The sequence below is a fragment of the Tribolium madens genome, unplaced genomic scaffold, assembly GCF_015345945.1.
Source record: "Tribolium madens isolate multiple individuals breed KSU strain unplaced genomic scaffold, Tmad_KSU_1.1 Scaffold_71;HRSCAF=194;Tcas5.2_LG6, whole genome shotgun sequence".
Lineage (NCBI taxonomy): Eukaryota > Metazoa > Arthropoda > Insecta > Coleoptera > Tenebrionidae > Tribolium > Tribolium madens.
The window spans coordinates 2,432,517-2,449,895 of record NW_025401041.1 but is presented as its reverse complement, the minus strand read 5'-3'; the positions used below and the strand labels follow the sequence as shown (position 1 = coordinate 2,449,895).

Sequence of the window (17,379 nt, the reverse complement as noted above, 5' to 3'; positions counted from 1 at the left end):
TAGACTGTTATATTAAAGGGGATATGCCAACACGACGACGAAAAAATTACAGCTTAAATTTTACTAGGTTTTCTTCCAAAATAACAACAATGTTACATGTTGGTACGCCTGTCCCAAATCCGAATAAGATAAATCTAGAAATACCACCACAAGGCCTCAAATTTAAAAAGCCCCGAAAATTCAAGAAAAACAAATGAAAAAAGTGTTGCCATGGCCGCCTTATCGATCGACGGTCAGAAATAGACGTATTATTTAAAAATTGAAATTATTAGTCACGTGACGACCGTCGGGTTGAAAATGATCAAAATAAACAAGTCGGCCGTGAAAGAAAAATTATAGGAATCGATTTTATCGATAAGCACCCCCGAAGGAGCGACGTGTCAATGACTTGCAAAATAGGCGACTGTGTTACAATTTGAGACAGGTTCATGAACGGGAAGTTGGACAACAGCGCAATTCGTGCAATAGGTGACTTGCAAAGAGCGGACCTTCAGCCGGCCCCACAATTTTTATTTGGGGGCCCCATGAGCAGTCTAGAGTAATCTGAGACAACTCTGGAACCCCCTTGACTCACACCTTGAAGTTGAAGCCCCAAGTTTGGACCAAAAACAATAACAAAAGGAGAGAACGAAACTACACGACTTGACCCGAACGCAGTCCGATCGTGTCATGTCGCCCAGATATATCGATTTTGCTTTATATCCCAAACAGTGTTGCCACGTTTATTCATTCTCAAAATAAAATAACACAACTATAAATTTTTCCTCGCTGCTATCATATTTTTCCGTGCCCTTTTGAATGCTTGTAACACTTGTTCCACACTTTTGACCAAACTCGACGAGTTCAATTTTTCAAAAATTTCCAAATTTTCTTCTGAATTTTCTTTGTATTTATCCAGAAACGCCTGACTTTGGTGGACGACATGAACACTCACACTAATCAGACCAGTACCAACCGTATTAGTCCCATATTTATTCAAAACTGATCCCTGGAAAAAATCCCTAGATTTAGTAAAATTTCATTTTGTCCAACTCACATCATAATATTTCGGTAAGCCGACCCAAGTCAAGTCGCCATAACTCGAACAATCCCCGATAAAAAACCGGCGTAACTGACCGGAAATCCCGTGTGGAATTAACCGGAAACATTGCAGGTTAAACTGGTAATTCCCCGGTTTGGCTACCGGTAACGCCTTATAAGTCAGCCCTTCGGTCCTGTAGCGACTCCAAGTGTCTTTCGAAATAACCTCAAAATAGATATAGGGACAATTGGGAATGCCCTTTTTGGCCAAATCCTCTATATTGTACTCTAACATAACCTCAAAAACGTGTCCAAAGTGGGCCAAACCCTCATCCCCACTGACGTGACACGTTTGCGTGATGCCCTGGAGCTGCGATTGGTCACTCACAGACCAATCAGACGGCAAGTCGATAAAATATTGGACGTAGATTGGTCCATACTCAAAATATCGCGCCCATAAGACTTCCATGAACAAATGAACGGCGAGCTTATTTTTGTCGGGAAGTTTAAAATTTAAACACTTCAAAAATTCGGTTTTGTGACCATTTATCTGTAAAAAAAAGTATCAAAAAATTTCAATTTAGAGTCAAGTTGGCGGTCGCACTTTTCGAATTAGTTCTTTTTCCCGGAGATAAACATCTTCAGGTATTTGGGTCGAAACGTTTTCAAGGAAATATTGATATTTTCGGATTGTAGTGCCCTCGAGTCGGATCAAGTATGGCTGGGATTTGGTAAAGTCGGGATAAATTGATAATATTTTGTACTTTCGGTCATATTTAACGACACATAAGACTTTTTCCTCCCTAAGCCACGTCGAATCGATGTATTCGCTGCGACAAAATTGGTTTATTGACAATTGGACGATTCCGGGGATTTACCCAAGGTCCGCCATGATGAACATAACCTCAAATTCGTATTTATGACCAATGGGATTTCGGACTGCTGCTCGTATCGACTCGCCATAGTCGAACTCCTGACTATTTTCGTCGCACTTTTCGCGGAAATAATCATTAATTTCGTGTTTTAGAACAAAATCATCGTCATTCGTGTACGAAAATAGGTCAAATTTCGCATCCGCATGAGACTCCTTGACATCCAAATGGTACTTTTTTTCTAAATCTGTAATACAGTTTTTTTCATCCTTGTAGTACTCCCTTTCTGATTTGCTGAAACATTTCTGTTGCCAAGCGAACACTTTCTGTTCCCATCCGTCCGAATTATCACCAGTTAAATTCCCCACTTGGCGCAACTTCACTCTGTACCAACCTTGAACTTTAATTGTGTAAATAGTTTCTTTACTTACCTTATTTTCAAGTTGGTGATGTCATCCGAGCACCTGTAAATTGCCGTGTATTTGACCAAAGTCTCGGTCTGAGTCATTTCGAGCGTTTTTCTAATGAATCACAACAATGACGTTAGCCGCGCGCCATTTTTCAAACCAGACCAACACGAAATTCCCCCAGTTGGCCGAAAAGTTACCAAAACATAACCGTGTTAAATTAACTCTGATAAGTAACAAAACAATTGTGATAATGTGATAAAATGTAGTTAACACAGTTAGTATTATTTCGTACGCAAAATAGTGATTTCTGTGCTAGTTTGAGGAGGGGCAGTTGAGGTTATGTTACCATGTCTCGAGAGACCAACTCGGAGACTCCGCTCCAAGCCAGGCGCAAAAACGAGTATTACCGCAGCATTTTCAACAAAGTGAGCCCCCACAAATTTGATAATAATTAATAAAAAAATGATTTTAGTATGACCGGGACCATGACGGTTTTATCAACGTTGGGGAGCTGAATGACTTGATTGAGAGCCGGGAATATGACCACGATATTCCAGAACATGTCGTCCGGAAAATCCACCAAATGGCCGACCAAAATCACGACGACAGAATTGATTTTTCGGAATTTGTTGAAATGATCAACCACCCGGACTTCCAGTTCGTTTTTGGACACTATGTCAACAGATACATCCAAATGGTGGTGCCCCGAAGACGGGGCGCTAGTGAAGTCGACGGGGTGTACGATGACCAGTACTCCTGTTACCCCCCGGCTGTCGGCATGATCATTATTTCGCTAATTGAGGTTATATTTTTCTGTGTGGATGAGACAATTGAGGCAGACTCGACCAAATCGGCCTCGGGCCCCATCAGTTCTGTGTTTATTTATGATCCGTATAAAAGACAGGAGGCTTGGAGGTTTATCACTTATATGTTTGTCCACGTTGGGTAATTTAATTTAATTTAATTACACAAATTTTTTATAATTTCTAATTTCAGGGCTTTTCATTTATTCGTCAATCTTTTGGTGCAAATCCTACTGGGGACCCCTCTAGAAATGGTGCACAGGTGGTGGCGAGTCTTACTCATCTACTTCGCGGGGGTCCTCGCTGGGTCTCTTGCAACCTCAATCGCGGATCCCACTGTGAGACTTGCGGGGGCCAGCGGTGGGGTCTACTCCCTCATCACAGCCCATATAGCCACCATAATCATGAATTGGAGAGAAATGTCTTTCCCCATTGTCCAATTATTTATTTTTTTGATAATCATGGCGTCTGATATTGGGACGGCTATCTACAACCGGTATTTCCTCGAAATGGACGAACATATTGGTTACATGGCACACTTTGCGGGGGCTCTCGCTGGCCTTTTAGTGGGGCTCAATGTCTTACGGAACTTGGAAGTGACAACGGCAGAAAGGGTTATTTGGTGGGTTTCAATAGTGACATATTGCGTGCTAATGGCAATTGCAATTATCTGGAATTTCGCCTGGCCAGAGTATTTTTTGAAAATTCGGGAACGGAATTGAGGTTAAGTGCGGAAAATCACACAAAAATGCGACAGTTTTAGTATTTTTTTATTTTTAAGTACGGATTAGGTACAAAGAGACCAGTATTGTAGCTAGAGATTGATTTTTCGTATTATTATTGTTTCTACATAAAGTGAGGTTATGTCATCAAATAACAACAAAATATTTTATTTAAGCGTCTTGCGATGACTAAAACAGACCTGTAATCGCGTTTTAAACCTATAGTATTAAGTTGAGTCGCCCCGTAATGTTATTTGTGTAAAAACCTCGCTAAAATTGAAAGTGAGGTTATGTTTGACAATCCACGAAAAATACTAATTGTAGAAATTGCGGTGCCTTTCTAGCACAAAACGCCCAATATTTTTATATTCTACTTTATTACGTCCAAATATTTACAATAAAAGACTTGTTTGCATAAGTAAATAATTGAACATAAAACCATAACCCCCCAAATCCAGTCATACGGGGGTTCCAAAAAACGTACCCTGATCCGATATTTTGTCACTGCGATGCTTTTTAGCCTTTTAACGTAAAATCAATACAAGAAAATGTGAGGTTAAGTCGTAAAAATGTCACAAAGTGCCCCTTTCAAGACCCAGATCCAGCTCCAATCGATCAGTATTTACAATACTAGTCCCATTTTTTAAGGTAAGCTACCCTAGGGAGTCACAATTGTCTAAAACTTATTAAAATCTAAAAGTAAGGTTATGTGTACTCGCCGGTGGTAAAAATGTTTTATTACGGCAAATTAATTACAAAAGTGGATAATTAAGCATAACATCCTGTCGGGCCAACTCTAATAACATCGGATCGTCGAAAAATTTATTAATCGAGACATCCTGACTCAAGCCTTTCCGTCTCCTTGTCTTTATCATGAATTCCCGGGCCAAATGCGTGGCCGGTTGGGGCTCCAAAGGCCTTATCACTATACTCTTATCTAAGGGATCCCCCGGAACGATTTGCCAATGATGAAACACCGACAAACAGAAGGCTTGTCCTTGCGTATGCGTCCTCAAATCGGTCTCAAATCCGAAACTATCAATCGCAGGTATAAAAGCCTTGATTGTGTAAAGTGGTGATCCGGGAACGGGGGCGTCTTGTGTGACATGTCCTCGTCTTTTGGCCAACACTGTGTAAACCGCTGAGACACAATCTGCTGGGGCTTGCACCTCGACGAATAAATAGGGCTCCATGAGTCTCGGTGTAGCCATCAAAAACGCCGAATAGACGACACGTCGCGCCGTTGGGATGATTTGCCCTCCGCCCCTGTGCAAGGGTTCATTCGCAATTACCGCATCCAGGATTTTAAACTTGGTGTTTCGGATCGGCTCTTCGCACAAAGGCCCCTCACGGGTGCCCCATTGGAAGCCTTGCACGATGGAGTCTTTCACGGAGCTCAACAGCCCCTTATCGACTTCGGACGGGAGTGTGTCATCGACTAAAATATTGGGGCCTGTGTTGTCAGGGCCAAAAGCCCAAATACTCCGAGCTGCGAGTAAATCCCAATCGTATTTTGTTTGGAAAAACTCGCCTAACTTTTTCTTATTCCATACGATTTGGACATTTTCATTTTCAATGTCCTCAGCAAGGCCCTTCTCCAAAGGCTCCGCAATCATTGTCAGTTTATTTTTTTTATTGGGGGTTTCAGCGAAGCATTTTAGACTCGACGTTTCCACCACTGTCTCGCAGAAAGCAACGACGGGGTCTGCGACCTTAATGTCGATTTCTGAGTACATTTTTCGCAAGTCGTGCATGACACAATCTAGGTACAACTCCCCGGTGCCTAGAACCACGTGTTCGCCTGATTCCTCCACCCTAGTGGTCAACAAAGGGTAAGATTTGTTGACTTTTCGGAGACCATCGAGCATTTTCGGGAGTTCCGAGGGGTTGACAGGCTCCACAGCGATTTTTATAATACTCTGAGTGTTGAATTTAAGGGGGCGAAAAATGTACAAGTCTTCGTAGATCGTCAAGTCCGTTATGGTGGCTGTTTTTACGATTGATTGGTCGATGCCCTCGATTAGGACCCAATTGCCGGCTGGGACACGGTTTAGCTCGATTTTGTATCTGGAATTTTCAATAAGACATCCTGTGAGAGATATTTTTAGAATTTTTCAAAGTCAAGACGTAGTAAACAACTCGTTATCATTAATTCATTAGTCGAGGTCATGGAACTTATCATTAGATAACGGCCTTGAGGCTAAACGAGATTTTACAACTTGTTGGTTACCTCATTTGTCGCGTTTTTTGCGGTGTTGGGACCGAGAGAGACGGAAAAAATTATGCTTAACAAATCTGATAAGGAGTTAATGCGTTTTTTATTATTATTTTTGATGGGGGAATGAATGGTAAACATTACGACGGCTATGACAAGCAGATGCTTATCAATTAATCAGACAAGTTGTAATTTAGATTAAAAAAAAGGAAAAAATAATACCTAATTAATAAATAATAGGTACATATTTAGTAACCACAGAGGGCTAAAATTTTGACGTGTGGAAATTACTGACCATGCGAACTATCCCTATACCCTTATAAAAAAGAAAAAATTCAAGTAAGATAAGATACCAAGAACTTTTTTTTTTAATTCTGTCAAAAAATTTGACATTTATTTTTTGACTTTTGACATTTTATTAGGTCTATTTAAAGACCCTTATTCTCTAATTTTTCGTTCGTGAACGATTTCGTTAATGAACGAATGGGTTTTAACGAATGTTGTAACGAATTTCGTATTCCGTAACCTTACGTTAAGGGAACGATCTTTCACATTTTTTCAACAAAAATTCAATGTTTTTAATTCTCTAGTATTTATTCAAAAACGTCATTAATGTCACAATGTAAGTTTATTAAAGTTTAAAAAGGGTTTGCATCGACAAAAAGAAGAAGAAATCTTAAACAACGATTCAACAATTTGAGCTACATTTGAATTTGTAGCGGTGAAACCCATTGCTCTAGAAAAAGCATGGAAAAAATTAATAATGAATTTAATGCTTGTGGTGGTTCTGTAAAAGACATAGCTGAGTAGAAAAAAAAAATCTGTCTTTAAATAAATATACAGGGTGCGCCAGAACTTGCGCCCCAGAGAAAATTTTCAAGTAAGGTAAGATACCAGGAACATGAAAAAAATGTTAAAAAAATTCTATCTGCCAAAAAATTTTGACATTTATTTTTTGACATTTGACATTTTTTTATATCCATTTAACGATATTGACCATTTTGTATATGTTTTTTTTATAATTATTTAATAAAGGGACAAAAATTTTGCCAATAAAAGCCACAAATAACATTGAACAGAGTTACAATTTAGGATACAGCTTCCTTGTTTCCTCTTTTAATAGCCTATAGCAAAAAAGCTTGTAAAAATATTTTTCCAACAGAAATAAATAGAGTCAAAGTGCAAACTTTAAGCCCTCATAACTTCAAAATTTTTATAGATAACATTTTTTTAACATTTTTTCCATGTTCCTGGTATCTTACCTTATACGACATTTTTCTCTGGGGCGCGAGTTCTGGCGCATCCTGTATAATGTAAAAAACAAATATTTTTATTTAACAAGAACATAAGTTTCAACCACACACTCCATTAACATGGACTATGGGTGATGTTGTACTAGTGAAACGTTGTCCATTTTTCAAAAAACTTGAATTTTAAGAAAAAAAAAATCATGTACTAGACAGAGCTCTTGTAAATCTAAACATCCTTTAAAATAATTATTCAAACGTATTAAAAGGATTGTTAACGGCTTTTAATTTTTATATTAGCAGCTTGGAATTAAAATTTTGGGCAGTATCTTCTGTCACGTTAAAATGTTTGTCACGTTAAAAAGTTCACTGTAAATTGTTATTGTATTGCTAATTGTAAATTGTTGTTAAAATTGTTAATTAAATGTCTTAGGAAATTTATTAATTGAACTAAGTGTAATTAAATCATCGCTTTGAATTGCTGCCTACCAGTTATTATGCCACAAATAAGTCAAAATGACATAAACAAAACAAGAGTAAAAAATGAGGTTATTAATGTAAAAGTTGTTTCAGAGTTTAAATTATGAAAATGACAATACTGCCCGAAATTTTAATTCCGCAACCGTTCGTACATTTGTAGAAATGTACAAGTATAATAGAAAAATCAACAATATAATACATAAACAATGTTTTCAATTCTACGAGAAAATAATCCAAAATATGACCCATATTTCATAAAAACTCACAAATCAGTTACCAAAATATTAATTCGTTGAGTCAACGACAACCTATTGAACTCTCATTCGTCAACGACAAATTTTAACGAAATTATCGGTAGGCAACGAAAGTAAATAGTTTATTACAGAATACGAAAATTCGTTTCCCCACGAAAATCGTTCACTAACAATATCGTTCAGAGGTACAGAATAAGGGTCTTAATGATACTGATGATCTTGTATATATTTTTTATAATTATTTACTAAAGGTACAAATATTTTGCCAATAAAAGCCATAAATAAAATTAGACAAAGTTACAATTTAGGATACAGCTTTCTTGTTTCCTCTTCTAATAGCCTGCAGCAAAAAAAAACATGGAAAATTATTTTTCCAACAGAAATAAATAAAGTCAAAGTGCAAAATTTAAACTCTCATAACTTCAAAATTTTTATAGATAGAATTTTTTCAATATTTTTTCCATGTTCCTGGCATTGTATATTACATGACATTTTTCTCTAAGGCGCAAGTTTTGCACCCTATATTTTTGAGAACGCTGCGAATACAGTGGAAGAGACAAAAAAAAGTGTAAGAAACAAAGTTGTAGAGAATTTCCTACAAAAAAGGCCGTAACTCGAAACTTTCATATTCAACGGTTTAGGTTTAAAGTTTATTGCTTTAAAGTGTTCCCCCGACACTCAATCAACGAAAAATATTAAACAAATCCGACGCTTGAGAGGCTTTGAACGTCTTTGGGGCCTAAACTGTTAAACTTTCTTTCTTATTTGTTTTTGTATATTTAACCGATTCGCAGCATTTTGAAAAATATGGGACGGAGCACGGAGCGAAAATCTTAAATTTTATTTTTTTTTTCCATCGTTCGTGAAAAATTTAGTTGTCAATTTTTCACAGCCTATTAAGAATGTAAAGCTCAAAATTTTTGCATTTTTTTCGATGCAATTAGTTGAATTTAAATTTATTTAAAACCTTCTACTGTTTATTGAATTTTTTTGCAATTTTTCCTCCTTAAAATGTCTCATTCAGTGATTTTTCGGTATTTAACATTGTGATGAATCTAACTGTGACAGTCACTGACAATAGTTGATAGTAGAAAAAAAATTAGATTAATAATCCTAACGCTTGTTTAATTGTTTTATAACCTCAAGTGAGTTTTTCGACCAAAATAATTTGTCCCCAACTGTACATACAGGGTGAACAAAAAGTATTAGACCAAGCGGTTTTTTTTAATCGTTTATCGTCAAAAAATAATAATTAATAAAAATTAAAGTGCTATAAAAATTGCAATAGTGTTTTGAGAATGAAACTAAAATGAAGTTTTTGAGTTATGCAATTTTTTTCAAAATGTCAAATATACGATGTATTTTTTTTTCGATAAAAACTTAATAAAATGTAGTTAGTAGGAGTAATCCTTAGGTCATACACTTTGTAAAAAAAAAATTATAATGAGTTACCATTTGAAAAAATTAAAAACTTTACATCATTCAATTAAATTTTAAAATAAAATAAAAAACGTTTGATTCACCTGGTTTGCAAAATGCTCTAAGAAGTCAATTGGTGTCGGAAAAAAAACAAAATTCCGAATAATGTATTAATTACCGAGGGAAAACACAAAATGTTACGATTGCCTCAGCGACTCTTATTTTTTTTATTTATTCTTTGTTCGCGTTTTGGATTTTTTACCTCGACTCGTATATCCACAGTCTCCCGATGGTCAAAACCCTGGAATCCTCCTCATCCTGGAGCGTGTAATTCTCCCCCAGGATCCTCACATCGGTCCCTGCATGCAGTGTGCCACTCATCACTCGCCCCAAAACTTGAAACGACGTGCACTCATCAGTGGGGTACATCTTGGAGCTATGCACCATCAACAACCCATCCTGGTCACAATTCACCATATCATCATAAATCTTACTCGTATTGGGCCCCGTATAAATATGATCAATCTTTTTCTTCGCATTATCAAGCGGCGAATTGATATGCTCGACACACATATTGACAAAACCGTTGAAATCCCCTAGGAATTTATTACACACGAGACGCAAAAGGGGGCGAATATTCAGTTTCATTTCATTTTTAGTGAGTTTAATCCCTAGTTCGTCTAAAACATCAATTAGAGTGGTGTCAACGTCGCCGACGACTTGAGCGAAGACTTTGTAAAGGGGTTCCAGGATGAATTCGACGAAACTGCGCTGAGCGGAATTATGGGGGGCTTTTTTCGTAAATTTGCGACTGAAATTGTCACAATTATTTAACAATCAGGAAAATAACAATAATTACGTCTTGCTGTTGAAGTAAATGTCGCCCCAAAGCCGTTTTGAAAACTCATCAACGTTCACTTCCCCATAACATAGATTATACAAATTCGCAAACGATTTTAAAGTGAAACAAACCCCATATTGCGAACTGGCAAAGCAAACGTTTCCTAAAACGGGTGACACGATATGGGGGTTAGCATCGTCGGAGTAAAGCCTAGAAAATGTGTTTTAGACGTGTCAAGGGGGCACAATGACTCACGTTAATAATCCGTTTATTTCTTCAACGATGTGTCTCAATTTGTAATAGGCGTCCTGTGGGGGCAACTTCAACTCAAGAATCAAGCGATCTATTTTGTTAATACAAATTGTGATTTGCATTTGTTCCTGAACTGCATGTTTTAATAAACGCTCGGTGTTTAACATCACGCCTTCGGCGGCGTCTATGAACAACACGACACCGTCACAAAGACGCATTGCTGCGGTCACCTCATCAGAAAAATTGACATGACCTGTAAAAAAACACCCTTATTTCAATTAATTACCAATCAATTGTTATTACCAGGAGTGTCAAAAATGTTCATCAAGTAACTCTTGTTCTTAATATCCTGTAAAAGTAGCGTAATTGGAATTGACTTGATGGAACAGCCCCTTTCCTGCTCCGTGAACAGAGTATCAGTGTACCTCAAATTCTTCTCCTCGTAGTCTTGGTACCCAGGATGGGTTTGTCGAATCAAGCAATCAACAAACGTGGTTTTACCATGATGGAGGTGCCCAATCAACGCCACGTTGCGTATAAGCGAGGTATTATCCATCATATCAGCTAAAAATCTACCAAAAATTACGTTAAAATAATTGTTAATTCCCTCAAATTACTCCATATTGTAGAAGGTGTCGGGCAAATCCTGTTCCTTCAATTGAAACTTCTTCTTTTTCACCGGTTCGATCAAGGGGACGTCGAGGGGCTGCGCGTCCTCTTCTTGCACAATAGTCTCCACATCGGGACCGTAGACTTGCAAGGCCGAGGGGTAGTACTGCTTGTCCTCGTGCAGGACTATGGCCATGGGTTGGGGCTCGCTCTCGTCCATTTGCTCGTCCTGAAATAGAGCAATAAGGGGGCTGTGGGGCTTGAAAACGACTCACATCATAGTCTTGCTGTTCCTCGTCCTCGTGGGTCTCGGGCTCGTCATCCTCGTCGTCATCGCTGTCCAATTCAGGGCCGATGTAGTTGCCGAACTCGTCGTATAAATCCGCGTCCATTTTTGAGGTTTTGGCCCTAAACACGGGTTGACATAACCTCAAAAAAGCCGATAAGGGGGGAAGATTGATGCTGTTGGGGGTGCACAAACGATTATTCAATGCACCACTGGCGTTATTCAATAAGAATTCGTGGTTTATTGTGAAAAAACGTTGCAAAACGTAAGAAACAAATCACAGGTTAGGTGTTTGTTACCGGTCGTTACCAACCACACGAACAAAAAATTAAACTCCCTAAATAATTGAAGCCGAATATTATTAAAAAACGATTTATTTTAACTAAAATTGCAGAAATAGTTTTATTTTAGTTTAGTAATTAACAATAAAGTCACATTTCTTAAATAATTAAAACAAAAATAACAGTTGGTTGACTTTTCGTCCCAAAGATGGCGCTCAACTGGTAAATATTGATTTTGGGCATAAAAATAGACAAATATAGTATGGGGCCTCATTACCTATTTATAAAGCGGTTCTTTACTTCTGTTTACAAAGACAAAACTGTTATAAGCGATTTATGCAACATCTGATTTTTACTATAAACATCAAATCAAGCAGGCATGGCGAATTGTTCGTCTTTTGTTCACCTTGCCGGGGTCCATGGCCTGCTTACGCGCTGACGTAATTGTCACTAGTTTTTCCATTTACCGGCAATGACATCGGGGTCAAGGTCATAGTAGGTCAACTACCGTTTTATTATTACCATAACACCACTATCAAATTCAAGGTCGTAATGGTATGACTCTGAGGAGGTATAGGAAACACAACAAAACCTCCTAAACCAGCACTGGACTCTCCTTTTGTTACCATTGGTTAGATTTTCCCCCGTTTCAGAATGACTAGAACACGATTGGTGGATTATAGCAAGTAGGTGGTGTCAGTGTCAAAGCGTTCCGCCTGCTTGATTCCCATTGGACGTGCCTGAAATAGGCAGGTCAGCGACTTTTAAACAAACTAACCAATTTTTTTAAGGGTAAATGAAGGGTTGTGTGAGAAAACTAATTCCAAGGGTCGCTTTGGAACAAAAAGGACAACCCATTTGTAAATTTTCAGCCCAGAATTTTGTGTTTTAATGGACGTTTTAGCAAAATTCTGTGAAATCATAGTTGGCTTTATTGTTTAATTTTGATTTTAATTGATTGTCATTTGTTAAAACGTGGCCGGAGTTGATTAAAACACTTTCGTGCTTGTGGTTACACCCAATTGTCAACTTTTTTCTTCGGGTTTGCCCGATGTGGCAACGCCGCACATACACTTTCGACAATTCCCGGCTAAAATCGAGTTTATGTGATTATGTGTGAATCATTGAAGTTGGCCGTGATGCCACGTCACACTTTCCGTCTCTCTCGCACCCGTGTCTGTTCCCTAATGACGTTTGTGACGATTTCGAGGTCTATATATAGCACAATGTGGAACTAAACTGTTTAATATTTATGTTGAATATTTTAAGCAGGCGATGTGATGGTGTTTTGTTTTGTCGACGGTCAAGTAGGTCGTGGACGCAAGTCGCAATCACGAGGAAACACGTAAAATAATCACGTTGGCTTACATAGGTGGCTAGATTAAAGTCGATTTCGATTGTTATTTGTTGATTTGATTGTTTTATTGGGGGCACTCCCACTCCCCCCACTTGTTTTAATTGGGCGAGAGGTTGAGAGCGAGATGAAGTGTTGGTGTCACCTTTTTTCATCCTATTGAGAGATTAGAGGGTGAAGCGAGATAAAATGGGTTTGGGTGTAGGTACAGTGGCGGCTCGTGATTTAATTTAATTTATGTACATAAATAAAATAAATTAATTTGAAGTTTTGTTCAAGTTTTTTCCCACCTTTAATTATTCCGAAATAAATATAAAATTGAATTATAATATACCTATATTGATTTAATTTTTTTATCATTGCCTTATATAAAGACAAAACTTATGACACAAGTCTGAATTTATATGTATCTTCAGTGTGTTTTGCAATGTTGCCATTTTAATTTTAAAAACACAGGCTACTTTGATCAGAAGTTTAACTGAAAGCATCATGGTATAGTGCATATAAAAATCATGAAAGTTTAAAAGCGTCGGTAGGCAAAACTAAAGCTCCGATTGATTTCTCGTTTTCACTATTCGATAGGTAATCGAACACAGAATACGACGGTACAGCCCAGGGGTGGATGAGATGCTGTTAGGCGGCCCGAAAAAATCTTAAAAACGTAAATTTTAACTATGTACGAGGGTCATGAGTACGTATTTAAATTAGTGACACTAGGTAGGTACTCCAAAAAATTAAAGGAACAAAAATATTTCGTAAATTTTTTGATGAGATTTGAAAGGCTGTATCTCATCGAAAAATGTTTTTTTTTTTAGCAAAAACTTTATCTGTCACGCAATCCCAAATAATAGCGCAAGAAAAGTAAATTCTAAATTTTTTTGGTTTTGATTGACGGAATTTTTTTGTTAATTAAGTCAATACATCCTACTAATACCATGTTTTTTTATGTTTTAATATGTTTTTTTCATATTTTCTTTACGTCAATTTGTCGGTGAGATATCTAACTTCAAATGAAAAAGGATCCTTTTGTCTTTGATCATCGATATCTCATCCACCAATGACCACACAGAGAATGTAAGGGTAGTGTCAAAAATTGAAATAAATGTCTTTCAAAATCCTTTTATGATTTTTTTGAAAATATTTTTTCTTCACCCTCTACATTGATTTAAAGAAAAGAAAAAAGTAACTTTTTGCATAGTTTTAGTAAATGTACCGTGTATTCACTAATAATGATGGGGAGACTAATGTTTTAGGTGTTTTTACAGCCTAATGTACCCCCCACAGCGCTGTAAATTTTGAAATCGATGCACTGAACCGTTTTCTCGGACCGATTGATTAAAATTTAGCAAATGAATTAAAAAAAAATAACATTTTTTTCATGTTCCTGATGGTATCTTATCTTACTTGAAAATTTTCTCTGGGGCGCCAATTTTAACACATCCTGTATAAAAAAGTGCATTTCTGATTATAGAATAATAAGATGAGATGATATTTGATCGCGGCCCACCGGGAAAATTCCCGAACTCCCGGTTGAGCCCATGTTTTCCGAGAAAAATAAAAAAGGAAACTCAAAATTTTCAGTTTTTAAACGCAATTTACGGAGAAACTATCTAAATTACCACAAAAAAATGAACATCAAAGGCTCTAGAACATCAGACATTTAAAACAGAAGCAATAAATGATGCTTTTGGTATATATACTATACTTATACCTACACCTACCAGGAACATTTTTTCAACAAAAATGGCAATATTTGACGTTTTTACCTAAACTACGAACCGGAAGCAACATATCTTTTGGATTATAATTATCCAAAATGTTCCGACAAGTCGAGTGACATGAAGAAAAATGTAAACTTTTATAGGTAATTTAAAAGTTACAAACAGAATTTTATTTCACAGATTTTCTCGATAACTAAGCGTCACAGGACGGTGATCTTTTTTTCATTAAATGATAAGAAGAAAAAGCTTTCCAGCGGTACTAAACTTAAGTGGCTAGAAACAATAGTACCGGAGTTACAGACGTCCAAACAACAAGACTTTAATCGGAAAAACTGAAATTTTTTCAATCAACACAAATAACGTTTATCTACAAACATCGCAAAAGAGGCCACTTTCAAGACTAAATGTCACAAGTAAAAGTTTTTTTTCAGTCATGGAATAAAAATTCTATTTTTTACTTTGACTATGATATTATTGACATTTACCAATGTTATCTTCTAGAGAAGTATATTGATGTAGTTCATCAGCACTCGACATTTTGTACTACTAACTGCACTAGTCATACACTATTAAATTAATAAACACATTCGAAAATGTCAATACAAATTCCGATACTAACGCGTGATGTTTGTTTATAAGCGCTGTTATAATTTCACTAGGAATTTGCAAAGCGTCCTGATTATTTTGTTTATTTACTTGCTAATTAGTGTTGTTCTTTACTCTCGATCTGAATACGTTTACGAATAAAATAGGATAGGTATGTTATTCGGAATAAAAGTGAGTTAATGTGACTTAAATGAATTATTTTCCTCACTACGTTTGGCTAAATAAACGTTCAGCTTCGCCACATAAAGTATTACTTTTACTCCTCATAACATAATATATCTTTTTTTTTCGTTTTTGCATAAAAAATGTATTTTTCTGTATTGACTGATACTTAACTTAAAAATTTCTAGGAGTTTCCCGAAATTTTCTCGTCGGGTTAATAAAAAGGCCACTGAAGCCACTTTTATGACTTAGTTCCCAAACAAACCCATTTTTGGACCCACAATTCAATTTCTCGGAATTTGTAATAAAAGTGAAAGTCCAAAACCGTTATTTACGATTTTTAGACCCCACATTGTTATTATCGAATTGTATAGTCATTTAACATTCCTTCTGTAGGTACAAAATCCAGCCAGATGGTTATTGTCCCAATTTTTCATACGAAGTATAGAGTGCGGTTGGCTTCGTCGAGTCACTCTATATCCATTTTATTCATTATCGATGTCTACATAATTACGTCTTGTTTACTAAATAGATAATAGACACGAGACACAGATGCTCTCTCTGTGGATAAAATACCGTCAAAGTTCGTGCTGGTGAAGCACTCACACAAACAAATACGCATCGTTCCCTCGACGGGAGTACAGTTTTGATAAATATCGGAACGGCCTTTGTGAACCACCAGGGAGTCTGCAGCCGAACGATTTCCATATTTTGAGGACGCTCCATTCGCCACAATCATATACAGGGTGTTTGAATTGAACATTCCCGAAAATAAAAAAAAATCTCAATTTTGTGTTGAAATTAATTTTAAACCTCCACAGGTTTCCATTAAATTCCAACCCCATTTTCCCCTATCGATTTCACTTTCCTTTCAACCCCGCTTCAGTAATAAATACAAAGCAAGAGGTAATTTCCCTCAATCCCCGCAATTAATAAATTCCATAACGTAGATAACTGTTCCGAAATTCAACACAACTTTCATAAATCCCACGCAACAAATTGGTTTACAACCCTTATCTAAACACAGTGTCACAAAAACAAATTTTAAACAGATCAAGTTGGCCTTGTCCCAAGTTTTTTCACCATTTATCTGTATAAAAATTTGTGACTTCTCATACCTATAGGGTGTCTAAAAGTTTTGCGAACAATATCCTAATTATACAGGGTGCGCCAGAACTTGCGTCCCAGAGAAAAATGCCATATAAGGTAAGATACCAGGAATATGGAAAAAATGTTAAAAAAAATTTATCTTTAAAAATTTGTAAGTTATGAGAGTTTAAATTTTTCAATTTGACTCTATTTATTTTTGTTGGAAAAATAATTTTCCAAGTTTTTTATTACAAGCTATTAGAAAAGGAAACAAGGAAGCTGTATCCTAAATTGTATAACTCTGTTTAATGTTATTTCTGGCTTTTATTGGCAAAAATTTTAAACCTTTAGTAAATAATTGTAAAAAACATATACAAGGTCATCAGTATCATTAAATAGACATAAAAAATGTCAAATGTCAAAAAATAAATGTCAAAATTTGTTGACAGATAGAAATTTTTAGACATTTTTTCCATGTTTCTGGTACCTTATCTTACTTGAAATTTTTCTCTGGGCGCGAATTCTAGCGCACCCTGTATTTTTTTAAATTTTCTTTCTTGTTTGTTATTTTTATTCCTACTTTTTTAAATTCATTAGAAATTTGTGGAAAGAAATTTTACTTACCTTCTTTTGACTCTAGATTACGAATAGGATACGACACGAAGTAAAACAAAACGTCCCCGTTTTCGATAGTTCCGTTAGTGAGGCCAAATAGCGCAGTTATTCCTTTCCCGTT

At 36.5% G+C, this 17,379-nt stretch overlaps 3 protein-coding genes across 3 annotated transcripts; 1 reads left to right on the top strand and 2 right to left on the bottom strand.

Moving 5' to 3' along the window:
- Positions 1–695: 695 nt before the first annotated feature.
- On the bottom strand, positions 696–2,612 carry LOC123008701 (Meckel syndrome type 1 protein). Its single transcript, XM_044404668.1, has 5 exons — positions 2,324–2,612; positions 1,899–2,276; positions 1,625–1,850; positions 1,037–1,570; positions 696–988 (listed from the first exon to the last, which is right to left on the bottom strand). The coding sequence occupies exons 1-5, from the start codon at positions 2,398–2,400 to the stop codon at positions 752–754; spliced, it is 1,452 nt and encodes a 483-aa protein (XP_044260603.1). The 5' UTR covers positions 2,401–2,612; the 3' UTR covers positions 696–751.
- Positions 2,342–4,250, top strand: LOC123008702 (rhomboid-related protein 2-like). Its single transcript, XM_044404669.1, has 3 exons — positions 2,342–2,727; positions 2,775–3,247; positions 3,299–4,250. Exons 1-3 carry the CDS (start codon positions 2,650–2,652, stop codon positions 3,825–3,827), a joined length of 1,080 nt encoding a protein of 359 aa, XP_044260604.1. The 5' UTR covers positions 2,342–2,649; the 3' UTR covers positions 3,828–4,250.
- Positions 4,251–4,549: 299 nt separating this feature from the next.
- LOC123008700 (116 kDa U5 small nuclear ribonucleoprotein component) lies at positions 4,550–11,739 on the bottom strand. The gene is made up of 7 exons (XM_044404667.1): positions 11,420–11,739; positions 11,153–11,373; positions 10,839–11,107; positions 10,539–10,788; positions 10,302–10,493; positions 9,705–10,253; positions 4,550–5,894 (listed from the first exon to the last, which is right to left on the bottom strand). The coding sequence occupies exons 1-7, from the start codon at positions 11,534–11,536 to the stop codon at positions 4,580–4,582; spliced, it is 2,913 nt and encodes a 970-aa protein (XP_044260602.1). The 5' UTR covers positions 11,537–11,739; the 3' UTR covers positions 4,550–4,579.
- Positions 11,740–17,379: the final 5,640 nt, after the last annotated feature.